A 15,000-nucleotide genomic window follows, 5' to 3' on the forward strand; every position below is an offset into this window, starting at 1 on the left:
TCCCTCTTTCCCACCACAAAGATCTCCCTTTGCTCCTTTTTTGCACCCCCACCCCATACTCATACCCACACGGCCTCACATCTTAGATCCAGACTCTCACTACCCTTGCCTACTCCTCTGCCCTCCTCTGCCTCCTCCTCCTCCTCCGCTCTCCACTACTACTCCCCCTCTCCCTCTCTTTCCACCTCACCTCCCCCCTTCCTCATCCCCACATGGCTTCACATCTTTGACCCAGACACTAACCACTCACCCCCCTCTCCTTCCCTCTTCTCCCTCCCCTCTTTTTTAACATCAGCACCACAAACCCATCTTCATCCCCACACGGCTTCACATCTTGCACCCAACCACAGATCCTCTCCTCCTCCCCTCTGCTCCTCTCCTCCCCTCTCCTTTCCTCTCCTCCCCTCTCCTCCCATCTCCTCCCCTCTCCTCCCGTCTCCTCTCCTCTCCTCTCCTCTCCTCTCCTCTCCTCCTCTCTCCTCTCCTCTCCTCTCCTCTCCTCTCCTCTACTCTACTCTCCTCTCCTCCCCCCCTCTCCTCCTCCCTCCTGCCCCCCCTCCCTCCCCTCTCCCCTCCTCCCCCTCCTCTACTCTCCCTTTTCCACTATCCCATCTTCATCCCCTCATGTCTCCACATCTTACCACCAGACTCTCACTACCTCTCCTCCACCTCCCCGCCCCTCCTGCTCCTCCTTCCGGCTGCCCTCTTGGCATTGGACATCAAACGCTCCTCTTTCTCTCTCCCCTCCCCCCCCCCCCCCCCCCCCCCCCCCCCCCCACCCCCCCAAGCCCCATCTCCATTAATTGCCTCCCTCGTTACTGGTGATGTCACACCAGGGGACTACTGTAGCTGAGTGTCCATTTGGCGGCACGCGATAAGGCATCACTACCTCTCACAGCTCAAAGAGGAGAGCAGGAGGAGGAGAGGAGATGAGGAGAGCAGAGGAGAGGAGATGAGGAGAGATGAGAGGAACACAGGAGAAGAGGATGAGGAGAGGAGAGAAGAGGAGATGAGGAGAGATGAGAGGAGGATGAGGAGAAGAGAGGAGAGGAGGTTGGAGTGAAGGAGAAAAGAAAGGAGAGTATGAGGAGAGACAACATGATGAGAAGACAGAAGGAGAGGAAGAGAGGAGGAAAGAAAGGAGTAGAGGAAAATGAAGAAAGGATGAGAGAAAGGAGAAGCGGAGAGAAGAGAAGAGAAGAGAAGCGGAGAGAAGAGAAGAGAAGAGAAGAGAAGAGAAGGAGGGATGCAGGAGCCTGCCTTTACTGTAAAAGAGCTCAATTGTCATGAATATGGATGGCCCTGTATAGGGGGGAAATCCAATGGAGCAGGGCCATGGTAGTTTATGGGTTAGTGAACGATGGCAAGGGAATGGCCCCACTGGGATGGAGGAGGTGGGGGAGAGGGGGAGAAGGGGAGAGGGAGATGGGGAGAAGGGGAAGGAGGGAGGGGTGGATGGAGGTCAGACAACTGGTGGTGGGGAAGAGGGGGGAGGAGAGAGGGGTGGAGGGGGTCAGACGACTGGGAAGGAGGTGGGTAAGAGGGGGAAGGACAGAGGGGTGGATGGCTGGGGGATGTTTGCTGGTAGGCTTTCCGGTTCAACTCCCGACCCACTAGATCAGTGGTTCTCAACCTTTTTTGAAGATAAGAAACGCCCCCTTGTCCTCATCACACGCCTCTCAACGCCCCTTTGACATAATCATAAGACTGACAAGGTCCCCCTTAGTATTAAAAAAATCAATGGACTAATGCCCCCCAATTACAACTAAGCACCGCTCCCTCTCAGCTGTATCCTTCTCAACGCCTCCCTACAGCTCTCCAACGCCCCCTGGGGGGCTGTACCGCCCCTGTTGAGAAACACTACACTAGATTAACCAGTGCTCACCCCCATCCAGCTCCATGACTGAGGTACCTTGAGCATGGGGAAGGGGGGAGGAGAGAGGGGTGTTTTCCCATGAAAAGATACTTAAAAACAGGGTGCGATTTGTAGGGGGGGATGGGGGGATTGTCCCCCCTTCTGGTCTTGATATCGCCACTTCTTCTACATGCTTTTATCACAGTTCAATGTAATTCCATTGATATTGCTTAAAATCTGAAACATATCCCCCCTTTTGGTTTTCTGACAAATCGCACCCTGCTTACAAATCTGCTTACAGAAATTTTAGGGTTTCTACTCACTTCTCTGACATACTGCATGTGCGATGGTAGGGCTGGGAGATGGAGGGATGAGAATGGAGGGACAGAGAAGGGTGATGGAGGTATGGAGTCGGGCAGCTGACTGTTATGTGTGATGGTAGGGCTGGGAGATGGAGGGATGAGAATGGAGGGACAGAGAAGGGTGATGGAGGTATGGAGTCGGGCAGCTGACTGTTATGTGTGTGATGGTAGGGCTGGGAGATGGAGGGATGAGAATGGAGGGATGAGTGGGGCAGACAGCTAGGTGCGAGTGTAGGACTGCTCGGGTGAAACACAAAGGGGAAAAGAAGGACAGAAGAGGAAAAAAGAAAATATGAAAAAAGGAGCACATTAGAACTTCAAACGAGGAAGAAGAAACCGCAGCCCAGTGCTTTTGGAGCCATTTTTCTGCTCTTATTGCTGCACGATTTCTTTTTTTTTTTTTCTTCTTCTTTCCTCCCATTTCTTTTTCAAATTAATAAACCTTCCAAATTCTCCCATTTTATTACTGTACACACCATTCCCCTCTCCCCCATTTAGGAAGATTAAAGAGAAAATGGGGAGGTTGAATAACAGGGTGTAAAGCACGCGGCTGCATTTCTCTACACTTTGATCTTAAAAGAAAAACACACAAACACTGACACACACACACACACACACACACACACACACACACACGCACAGGCGTATGCGCACGCATGCAAATGTATGCACACACACACACACACACACACACACACACACACACACACACACACACACACACACACACACACACACACACACACACACACACACACACACACACAGAGAGGGAAGTATACTACAGTATGTGCATGCACACACACACACACACACACACACACACACACACACACACACACACACACACACACACACACACACACACACACACACACATACACACACACACACAACCAAAATAAATAAATCATTCATCAAAGGGCAACAGATCGACTTATGTATGACCACAGAGGCCAGACCTTTTCCCTCTGTCAGTTAATTTAATTTGCTGTTGTAAGTAATAGCTGTTTTGTTCTATCAAGCCCTCCCGTAATGTTGAATTCATTCAGAGCTTTTCCAATGCAATCAGTGATGAATGCACGCACAATACTGTACAGCCTGAATAAGGTGCTCGAAGCTCGTTGTACAATTGTGCATTGTACAACACGGGGTGCTTAAGACCCTTATTTAGTCTGGTTTTATATTTTTATTTTTGGATGTTTATTGTTCAATGTGCTCCTGCAGGAATTCTGCTAATGCGGTGAGAAATTAGAAGTTGACCATGAGGACCATAGATAAGGCACCAAGTCCAGAAATATACCATTGAGCTCCGGATGTCGCTTGAGTACTGGTCAAACCACCACCATTTTGGCAGTAAAAATGATCACTGGCGCCACTTCTCAAGTTTTCAAAACATTGGAGACCACAAGACACCATATCCAGAAACATAGTTCTGTTGAAGGAATATGCCTTCTTCATTCAGATGTCTATTATATCTGAAGTGCTATTGTCACTGAATGTGGATGTGTAGACCTCTGCAGGTCCATCTGTCCTCTTGAGGTGCTGCGTAGAGCAAGTGTTTGTTTTTGAAGCCCGTTTCTGTTGGTGACTTTGTAAAGACAGAATCAAAATATGTACAGTACATGCACGCACGCAAGCACGCAGGCACACTTCAATGGCCCCAATAATAATCAGCACTTTACAGCTCCTCATCAACACTCCTTGATCAGCCGCCTCACCACAGGCACTGAGGCCTGCACTACTTCACTCTTAACAAACATACTGTACACATTAGCTGTGTGAATACCCCCAGGGGGGTTAGCGGAAGTGTTTGCTGTTCGCCAAGTCCTCTTCCAACAGGAGAAGGGAAACCCCTTTGGGAATAACTACATAATACTGTGTCAAAAGAGTTCAGTTGTAGACAGCTTGTAGTAGCTTAAATGATGCTTGGTCTCTTCCACTGGGAGTGAGACTTCATTAGTTTTACTGTACATCATTCTGGATATGGGAACCAGAAGGTGTTTATTTACTATACGTACCTCTGGAGAGTGGACCTGTAGGGCTAATCACGCTTTCACATGACAGTCACATGTCACACACACATGTGACCTGGAGAAATCAACATCTTTGTAGACATGATGCTGCTACACCTAGAGATGCCCTCATGCAGGGCAGCTGACAAGGGGGGGACAAAGGGGTCAGTTGTCTCAGGCCTAGCGAGGGGGGCAAGGTGTCGGGGGTAGATTTAGGGCCTCATTACATTATAAGAATTGTGTTGGGTGCCCTTTCAGATGACTTTGGCCTGAACCCAGCCAAAGCTGTCAGCTGTCCTGGTCTCATGGGGACTAAAGACATGATACTGCCATTCGAAAACTGGCAACGCCGTGCCATGAACAACTTCCTGAATCCGTCTGACCTGAACTATAAGGACACAGCAAAGCACCGCCTCATCATCTGACAGCGAAAAAAAGAAAGAAAGAAAGAAAAAAAAGACATTAAGCGAAACCATCTGAAGATGATTTTTCATGTGGCGCCGGTCGGACGAGTTCACTTGAGCGCCGGTTTAAGTCCACGACACGTGACAGCATGACGTCTCTATGCTGCTTAGAGACACACTAATGTGGGACACTCGCCTGCCATCCTAGTGACGGAACTGAGATTAAAATGAAAGAAAAAAAGGAGAAGAAAAAAAAAGCCGAAACATCAGCTGCCCAGCCCACTCCATCCTCCATCTCAGCGGAGAGTCTGTGGCCAAGAAAAAAATGCTCTACTTCCAGGAGAGAGAGAGAGAGAGAGAGAGAGAGAGAGACAGAGAGAGAGACAGAGAGACAGATATGGAAAGGAAGTATGGCATGAGAAAGAAAGACGGAGCAGGAGGGAAAGAGAAGAAACGTCAAGCTGAGAAAAAAGAGAGGGATGTGGAGAGTATGAAGGAGAGCGATAGAGAGAGAGGAAATAGCATTAGCCCAAAGTCTGATCAAAATGATCAAAAAGAACAGACTGGGCATGAAAGAGACAATCCTATTGGTCAGGGCTGTTTGAAGCCGCTTTTTTATTTTTAGTATTTGTGATGCCAGTGCTGAAACCGCTGCTGTGGGCCCATGCTAAAATGGCTTTTGCTTTTTTTCCACCATGACTGTTGCATGGATGATGTGTTTGTGCAATTTATGTAACTTATGCAATATACAATGAGATATGATGTACAGCGATTCCCTGATACTGTGTATTGTGGCTCCCTTTTTGCCATCCCAGTTCACCAATGAGGATTGTTTTTCAGTATGTATGTGAAAAAATTGGCATGCCATCTCATTGTGAATTCTAAAGAAAGTTACGTATGTTTAGGACAGCGTTATAAATAAATTAAATTCTAACTGTGCAACTGTGTAACATCAATATTGATCAGAAACCTGTGATCTGTGATTCAGTGATCTAAAATCAGTAATTAATTATTCAACAATACATACTGTACATGTATTATTTAGTGGTATATTATAGAAACAGGTCAGTCCAGTATTATCCAGTGATGTACAAATTGATGTGAGATTTTAAATAAAAAAGAACAACATTGTGGGTGTGGTGTGAGGATGTGTGCCTACCTATGCATTTGACCACATACAGACAACATGGAGGTTTATGTCCAACTCAGGTCAAGTCAAGTCAAGGGTTCAAGTCCAGCCTGGGTCATTTCCCAATCCTACCCCATCTGTTTCTCCCAGTCCATCCTGTCGAATAAAGACCCCCCCCCCAAAAAAAAAAGGAAGAAAGAAAGAAAGAAGGTTGTACTAATTGTACTAATGTGTTCTTCTCTTTGCAGGAGAGGCTCCAGGCTGTTCCGAAATCCCCGTGCCAAAAAGCTGACCGCTGCACGCAGACAGACACATCGCTGCCAGAGGTGGGTGCCCCTTGTAGTGCATCACCCCGACTGCTCCGCTCATTAGCGCATTTTACACTTAGCTGGAGCTGTCATCCAGACTGCCGCCCCAGAGTAATGTGGGGTTCACATGCCTGGCTCCAGGGCACGGGAGGGCATACATGTAGATAAGGGAGCATGGGCTGCAGTATGTCATGTTCTACTGGTTCGGGATTGGAGCCTGTGACCACCGCTGCCAGAGGTGGGTGCCCCCTGCACTGCAGTGTATGGCCCAGAGAGCCATGCTCATTAGACTACATAACACTGCTGTTCTTATCCAATTAGAGTTATTCCTCTATATTCTATCTATTCTTCTGTATTCTATCTATTCGTCTGTATTCTATCTATTCGTCTGTATTCTCTCTATTCTTGTGGAAGGACAATCACCCCCTGGAGCAATGTGGGGTTCTACAGTATGACTTGCTCCAGGACTGCCAGACACATTCATTCTCCCACTGCACACTCTGCTGTTCTTCTCTTTGGTGTTTCCCCTGTTTGGATACTCTGCTGTATCTTTCTTTGGTTAACAAACTTGAAATATGGTATATTTGTGTGTGTGGGTGTGCGCAAGTGTGTGTGTGTGTGTGTGTGTGTGTGTGTGTGTGTGTGTGTGTGTGTGTGTGTGTGTGTGTGTGTGTGTGTGTGTGTGTGTGTGTGTGTGTGTGTGTGTGTGTGTGTGTGTGTGTGTGTGTGCCTGTGTTTGTGCGTGCGTGCGTTCATGTCTGTGTGATGAATGCCGGTAGTAATCTGACTCACATTGTGCACGTCCTAGATCACCTGTAAACATTATTTAGCTTACAGTGGCTTTGCTGCTGAGGTGACTTTGCTTTGGAGGAAGGCCTTTGGACACACACACACACACACACACACACACACACACACACACACACACACACAGACACACACACACACACACACACACACACACACACACACACACACACACACACACACACACACACACACACACACACACACACACACACACACACACACACACACACACACACACACTGGCAAATTCAAACAGCAAGCAGCACGGCAGCAGTTGGGGGGTTGGAATAAAACATTAGAAAATCACCTCTGACGACTGGAAGCGTAAAATGTGTCATAATGTACACCTCTGCATAATCCCTTGTGGTTGAATTCTCTCTCTCTCTCTCTCTCTCTCTCTCTCTCTCTCTCTCTCCATTGCTGAAGAGGGTGACAGGGGCTGCATATGAATGCTAATTCCACAAACCAGCAAACAGTGGCACTTCGAGAGGCCTCTTCCTTCTCTCCTCCTCTGCTCCTCCTTTTCTATCCGTTTCTTGTCTCCTCCTTTTCCTCTGTCTGTCTCTTCTCCTCTTCCTCTTCTCAATCCCCCTCTTCCTTTTTCTCTCCATTCCAGTCATCTACTTCCTGTTTTCTTCTCACTCTTCTCCTCTACCTCTCTCTTCTCTTCTTCCTCCTCCTGTACTCTACTCTACCCTTTTCACCCTTTTTCCTTTTCTCCTCTCCTCCTCTTCATCTGTTGGTTCTTCCTCCTCCTTTCCTTCTCCCCTCCTCTTCTCCTCCTCCTCCTGCCCCTCAGCCTGCAACTCCATGCTTGCTTATTTGTATTTCTGTCACAGACGGTGGGCCTGCCTGCCTGCCTGCCTGCCTGCCTGCCTGCCTGCCTGACACTAAGCTAAGCACAGGAAAAACACCCGGAGAATGTGCTCATCATCAGGGCAGGATTAATGCACAGGACAGATATGGCTACAGCCTAGGGGGCCCCCACCGGCTAGGGGCCCCTGATTGACCAAAAGTGAAAATGTGCAGAATTGTGACAATATGCAATATTGAAAAAAGAAAAACAATCGGTTCTGTTGAGCCCAGTTAATAGACATGTTATCCTCAACTCCTAGCTCGCAATTATGTCACCGTCTCTGTGAAATTTGCCTTCTGGCGGGGCCTTCAGAAACCTGTAGCCTAGGGGCCTTGTCATCTTAATCCGGCCCTGCTCATCATCATGGCACACCGCAATCCCCATTTCCCCACCTCCCCACCTCCCCACCTCTGTCCTCCCTTGTTCTGGGGGAGGTCTCCATTCCTCCTGCACTTACTCTAGCCCTCCCTCATCCTTCCCTCTCCATCCTTCCACTCCACCATCCCTCCTTTTTCACTGCACTATCCATCCCCTGATCTCTATCTTCTATCGCTCATACCTCTCCACCTCCATCCTTCCCTCCCTCTTCCAGCCCTCCTTCCACTCCAACATCCCTCTCTCCCAACTCTCCCTCCGTATCTTCCATCTCTCTTTCAAGAAACTGTTTTTTCCTTTCTTCAAAACAGACCTTTTTTTCTGTTAAAAGCTGCACAAAGAGCTCCCCTCCTCTCACCATATTAATGGCTCCTACAGACCCCTACAGGCTCCTACACCCCCTTACAACCACCTTCTCCCACCACCCCTACCTTCACCAGACGCCACTAAGTGTAGGTACTTAATACTTCACTGTAATGACAACTGACAACAGGAATGTCGGAACAACCCAACCCCCATCCGAGCTCCTACACCCCCACCTAACCACTAATGTATAGGCAGGCCCGCTGACAGCATCCACTACTCAAGCCCCCCCTGCCACCACCACCACCAACCACCACTTTCCAACACCACCATTGCTTAAAAGCTCCAACCTTTTTCCCTATGATGCTGTACAAAATGCTTCATTATAATGTCAATATGCAGGGCCGGATTATCCATAAGGGCCAGAGGCACAGTGCACACCCCCCCCCCCCCCCCCCCCGACCCCCCCCACCCCCCCCCCCCCCCATACACACACACACACACACACACACACACAATCATAATCACAATCACAATCACACTAACATTTTCAACGCCATCTACAATCACCAACCCACTTCCAGACCCTGTCTTCCAACACCAACTCCAACCATAAGCACATACAGTATCATCATCACCCAACCGGATTACCCAATCACGTGCACCAACCATCACCCACCCACCAATCACAGCCACCTATGATTACCCACCCACCAATCACAAGCACTATGATCAGCCACCCACCTAGTCCAGTCTACTTGCTCCATTCAGCAATCCATTCCTGACCACCATCTCGCCTGCTGCAAAATTGCTGCTCTATCCACACCATTCCACCTTCCCACTGGTTAATGCAGTATAACTACAGTACATGTTTGTGTGTGTGTGTGTGTGTGTGTGTGTGTGTGTGTGTGTGTGTGTGTGTGTGTGTGTGTGTGTGTGTGTGTGTGTGTGTGTGTGTGTGTGTGTGTGTGTGTGTGTAGTTCAAGTGTGTGGGGGAAAAAACAGTGAACAGAATAGGCGCGTGTGTTTGAGGTGTGGGGGTGGTTATAGTAATACAGTAGATCCATTGTAAATGGAAGTGTAAATGGAGATGGTGTGTGTGTGTTGGTGTATGTACCGTGTGTGCGCGTGCGTGTGTGTGCGTGTGCGTGTGCGTGTGTGTGTGTGTGTGTGTGTGTGTGTGTGTGTGTGTGTGTGTGTGTGTGTGTGTGTGTGTGTGTGTGTGTGTTATGCTTGTGACTGTATATTTTAGGGGACCATTCACATGTTTCTGTGAGTCCCTCTAGAGCACTTTGACATGATTTGATGCTGGTCTGTGACGTGGAGTGAAGACGTAAGAGAGAGTGGAGAGAAGAACCAGTGGGCTGGTTTGACAGGGAATTGGGCAACACAAATGCACCTGCACAGGTACTCTTTGTGTGTGTGTGTGGTGTGCGTGTGTGTGCGTGTGTGTGCGCGTGTGCGTGTGTGTGTGAGTGTGCGTGTGTGTGTGCGCGTGTGTGTGCGTGTTCGGCGAAAATTCATCCGTTCACACAATTGGCTTTAAGGCGTGAGTCGTAGGTGCATTAGCATGTTTGTGAGTCCTAACAGGACGCTCACACACGCTCTGATGCTTTCCACCTCCTCCTTCTCTTCCTATTCCTCTTCCTCATCATCTTCGTCTTCCTCTACCTGTTTGTCTTTTTTCCTGCTCTGGTTGTATCCTCCTCTTTCTCCTCCTCAGTCTCTCCTTCCTTCTCTTCCTCCTGCTCCTCCTCATCCTTTTCTTCGTCCTCTGCCTCCCACTCATCTCCTCTTCCTCCTGCTCTGCTCTGCTTGTACCCTCCATCCTCCTCCTCTTCCCCCTGCCCCTCCTCCTAATCATTTTGGTCCTCCTCTTCATCCTCCTCTTCCTCCCATTCCTATGCTCTGGTTGTGTCTTTTCCTCCTCTTCCTCTTCATCTGCTTTCTCTTCCTTTTCCTCTTGCTTTGCTCTCCTCTTGTCTCTTCTTCCATCCTCTCCTCTTGTCCTCTTCATCCTCTTCTTCATCCTCATCTTACTCCTCTTCCTCCTCTTCCTCCTACTACGCTCTGCTTGTATCCTCCATCTTCTTTTTCGGACATGAGCGGAGTGGCGCACGTAGCTGCAGCGACTCCTTACTCTCCCAACTCGCAGTGTTTATTTGTGTTATAATGTGTCATTCGAAATGTCTATCGTCGGAAACTATGTCGGAACGCATGTACAGTCGGCAACAGCTGTTGCAGATAAGAATGGACAACTTAAGCGATGTATTGGATATACCAACAGAGACACTGGAGGAACTGGGGATACTACGGCGGCATACATCGGACCCGTCTGCTTCGCCTACATGGAGACGGCGAAAGAGGTGCTCCAGAATTAGGAAGAGAGGCAAACGAGGTGGCGTCGAAACACGGCTTGCAGCCAACCCAACTCGTCCAGCAATACCATCAATTCTCTTGGCAAACGTAAGATCTATGGACAATAAGATGGATGACATACGGCTACTAAGATCAGCGAACAAAACTGTGAGGAACTGCTGTGTGACCGTGTTTACAGAATCATGGCTGAACGACGGCATACCCGACTCGGCTTTACAACTGGAGCAACTTACGTGCCACCGAGCGGACAGAGCCCTTTCAGAGAAAAAACGAGGGGGAGGAATATGTGTTTACACACATGATGCTTGGTGCAAAAATGCTACGGTGGTACAGAGACACTGCTCTCCACTAGTGGAGTTCATGATCATCAAGTGCAGACCCTTCTATTTACCAAGAGAAATATCCGCCATTCTACTGGTCGCAGTTTTACCTCGCTCCTAGCAACACCAACAGCGTCAGAAGCGAGGCACTGAACGAGCTGCATCGGGAATCAGTGAACAACAAGATGCACACCCAGATGCCTTCACAGTGGTCATGGGAGATTTCAACCACGGAAATCTCCAAAACAGTACTTCCAAAATTTCACCAACATGTTAACTTTCCAACAAGAGGACAAAACACCCTGGACTTTGTTTATACCCCAAAACAAGGAGCATACAAGGCAAAGCCCATCCCCCACATCGGCCTATCAGACCACCTAACGATTCTGCTACTGCCAGCCTACAGACAAAAGGTAAAACTCACCAAACCAGCTCTGAAGGAGGTGAGAAAATGGCCAGAGGGAGCTGTGTCACGACTACAAGACTGCTTTGAAACCACAGATTGGGACATGTTCAAAACAGCTGCCACCCACAGCAACCACATTGACATTGAGGAGTACCACAGACACCGTGACCTCCTACATCACAAAATGCATTGATGATGTTACAGAAATAAAACGCATCACCACCAGGGCCAACCAGAAGCCATGGTTCACAGGAGACGTTCACAGACTGCTGAGGGCCAGAGACAAAGCCTTCAGAGCAGGAGACGTAGCTGGCCTAAAAGCAGCAAGGGCAAACCTGTCCCAGGGCATCAGGAAAGCAAAAAAGGAATACTCAGACAGAATAACAACACACTTCAAAGACAGCAGAGATGCACAGAGCCTGTGGCAGGGCATACAGGCCATCACGGACTATAAGCCCGCACCACGAAGCTGTGACAACAACACCTCTCTGCTAAATGACCTGAACAGTTTCTTTGCCCGTTTTGAAAGCACAAAATGACACTCACCCACAGAAAACTCCCCCTCCCCCCCCCCATGATCAACCCCTGTACCTGTCCTCTGCCAGTGTGAAGAGGACACTGGCCCACCATCAACCCACNCAAAGCAGCTGGCCCANACAACATACCTGGCCGAGTGTTGAAGGATTGTGCAGAAGAGCTGAAGGATGTCTTCACAGACATCTTTAACATCTGTCTCTGGAGCAAGCAGTCATCCCATCACTTTTCAAAAGCTGCTACCATCATACCCGTGCCGAAGAAATCATCACCATCATGCTTCAATGACTACCGTCCTGTAGCACTGACGCCCATAATCATGAAGTGCTTCGAACGGCTAGTCCTGTCACACATCAAAGCCACCCTACCCCCCACCCCGGACCCCTACCAGTTCGCATACCGAGCCAAGCGATCCACGGAGGATGCAATCTGCTCTGCCCTCCATCCAGCCCTCACCCACTTGGACAATAAAGACTCATATGTGAGAATGCTGTTCATTGACTTCAGTTCAGCATTCAATACCATAATACCACAACAACTCATCAGAAAACTGGACAAACTAGGTTTCAGCACCTCCCTCTGCAACTGGCTGCTGGACTTCCTGATGCAGAGACCACAAGCAGTACGGGTAGGGAATAACACCTCAAGCACCCTGACCCTGAGCACGGGGGCTCCGCAAGGTTGTGTTCTCAGCCCCCTGCTGTTCACGCTGCTGACACATGACTGCACAACGACCCACAGCACTAACCATCTAGTGAACACTGGTGGGCCTCATCACTAAGGGCGATGAGACCCACTACAGAGAAGAAGTAGACCTGCTGGCCAGATGGTGCAAAGACAACAACCTCCTGCTGAATGTCAACAAGACCAAGGAGATTGTTGTCAACTTTCAGAGGGTCCAAAAACAACTGCCACCACTGACCATCGACGGTGATGCTGTGGAGAGAGTGAGCAGCACCAAGTTCCTTGGAGTGCACATCAGCGACGACCTCTCTTGGACCACCAACACTACATCACTGGCGAAGAAGGCCCATCAGCGTCTCTACTTCTTGCGCAAACTAAAGAAGGCAAGTGCTACACCCTCCATCATGACAACATTCTACAGAGGAACCACAGAGAGCGTCGTGTCCAGCTGCATCACGGAAGCTGCACGGAGAAAAACAGGAAGACACTCCAGCGTGTTGTGAACACAGCGAAGAAGATCATTGGAGTACCACTCCCCTCCCTGCAGGACATTTACACCGCACGCCTCACCCGAAAAGCACTGATGATCATCAAAGACACAAGCCACCCTGCACACAAACTGTTCAGCCTCCTGCCCTCTGGAAAGAGGTACAGGCGCCTCCGTTCCCGTACCACCAGGCTTGCAAGCAGCACGATGCATCAAGCAATCAAGATACTGAACACTCAACCCACTCTCCCTTCACTGTCAGCCAGCCAGGCCACTGACAACGCTCCCCCCCCTCATCCCCACCACCATATCTGCGACTGAACATTCCACCTGCACTACTACATCTGTGACTGAACTTTCAACCTGCACTAACTCAAAACATGCACACACACACACACACACACACACACACACACACACACACACACACCACACACACACACACACACACACACACACACACACACACACACACACACACACACACACACACAAGCACACTGCACTTTCTGCACTAAACCCAAACTTACACACACTGACACACAACTCATACTCACACACATACACACACACACACACACACATACACAGGTACACACACACAGACGCACACCGCACTTTCTACCTGCACTAAACACACACACACACACACACACACACACACACACACACACACACACACACACATACGCACACACGCACACAAAACACATACAAACACACACACACACACACATACTGCTGCTGGTGTATTTAATAAAACCTTTTTTAATTATTTATTTTCTTCAAATGCTACTATTACTATGTCAGAACGCTATAAAGGACTTTTAGAAAAAGCACAACAAAATACCTCCTCTTAATGTATGTTCTCTACAAGTCTTCTGTTGTCCAGTCTTGCACTTTAAATGTCTGTATGAGCAATGTCTACGTCCATACTGTCTATGTCCATGTATGAGTACTGTCTATGTCTATACTGTCTATGTCCTTACCTAGATTAGTCTATGTCTGCATGGGAGAGCAAGAAACGCAATTTCAAATTCTTTGTATGACCAGTGCATGTAAAGAAATTGACAATAAACTTGACTTGACTTGACTTGACTTGACTTCTTCCTCCTCTTCCTCCTCTTCCTCTTCCTCCAGCTCTGCCTGTATCCTCCACCCTCTTCCTCCTTTTTCCCTTCCTCTTGCGCTGCTGGTATCCTCCATCATCTTCCTCTACCTCTTCCTCTTCCTCTTTCACCTCTTCATCCTGCTCTGCTTGTATCCTCTTCTACCCTCTTCCTCTTCCTCCTCTTCCTCTTCCTCCGGCTCTGCTGGTATGCTCCATGCTCTGGTTGGGGCTGTGCGGTAGAGATACTGCAGAGCAGCAAGGCAGGCAGGCGGGCAGGCAGGCGGGCAGGCAGGCAGGCAGGCAGGCAGGCAGGCAGGCAGGCGGGCAGGCAGGCAGGCAGGCAGGCAGGCAGGCAGGCGGGCAGGCAGGCAGGCGGGCAGGCCTGCGTGTGTTGGTTTTTATAGGTTAGTGCATTGAGGACAGCCACATATCCAAAGTGTGTCTACAAGTGGGGCAGCTATTTCTAAGGCTGCTGAGACTTGGAGGAGGTCACGTTTTTTTTTCCTTCCATTTTTTTCTGGAGCACCCTCCTATCCCTCCATCTCCCTCTCTTTCTTAATCTCTATCTCTCTCTCTCTTTCTCTCTCTTTCTTTATCTCTCTCTCTCTTTCCATCTCTTTCTCTTCCACATTTCTCTCTCTGTATCTCTTTCTGTTCCCACT

General features: G+C 48.9%; 1 protein-coding gene across 4 annotated transcripts in view; it reads left to right on the plus strand.

Moving 5' to 3' along the window:
- ccser1 (coiled-coil serine-rich protein 1) overlaps positions 1 to 15,000 on the plus strand; it is a 250,485-nt gene that overhangs the window by 143,157 nt on the left and 92,328 nt on the right. For all 4 annotated transcript variants that reach the window (XR_010034394.1, XM_063195671.1, XM_063195672.1 and 1 more), the window contains exon 13: positions 6,014 to 6,091. Coding sequence is in view for 3 of the 4 variants with exons in the window: in XM_063195671.1 (XP_063051741.1) it covers positions 6,014 to 6,091 (78 nt within the window). In the remaining variant the exon portion in view is untranslated. The remainder of the gene's footprint in view (positions 1 to 6,013; positions 6,092 to 15,000) is intronic.

The sequence above is a fragment of the Engraulis encrasicolus genome, chromosome 3 (assembly GCF_034702125.1).
Source record: "Engraulis encrasicolus isolate BLACKSEA-1 chromosome 3, IST_EnEncr_1.0, whole genome shotgun sequence".
Taxonomy (NCBI): Eukaryota; Metazoa; Chordata; class Actinopteri; order Clupeiformes; family Engraulidae; genus Engraulis; species Engraulis encrasicolus.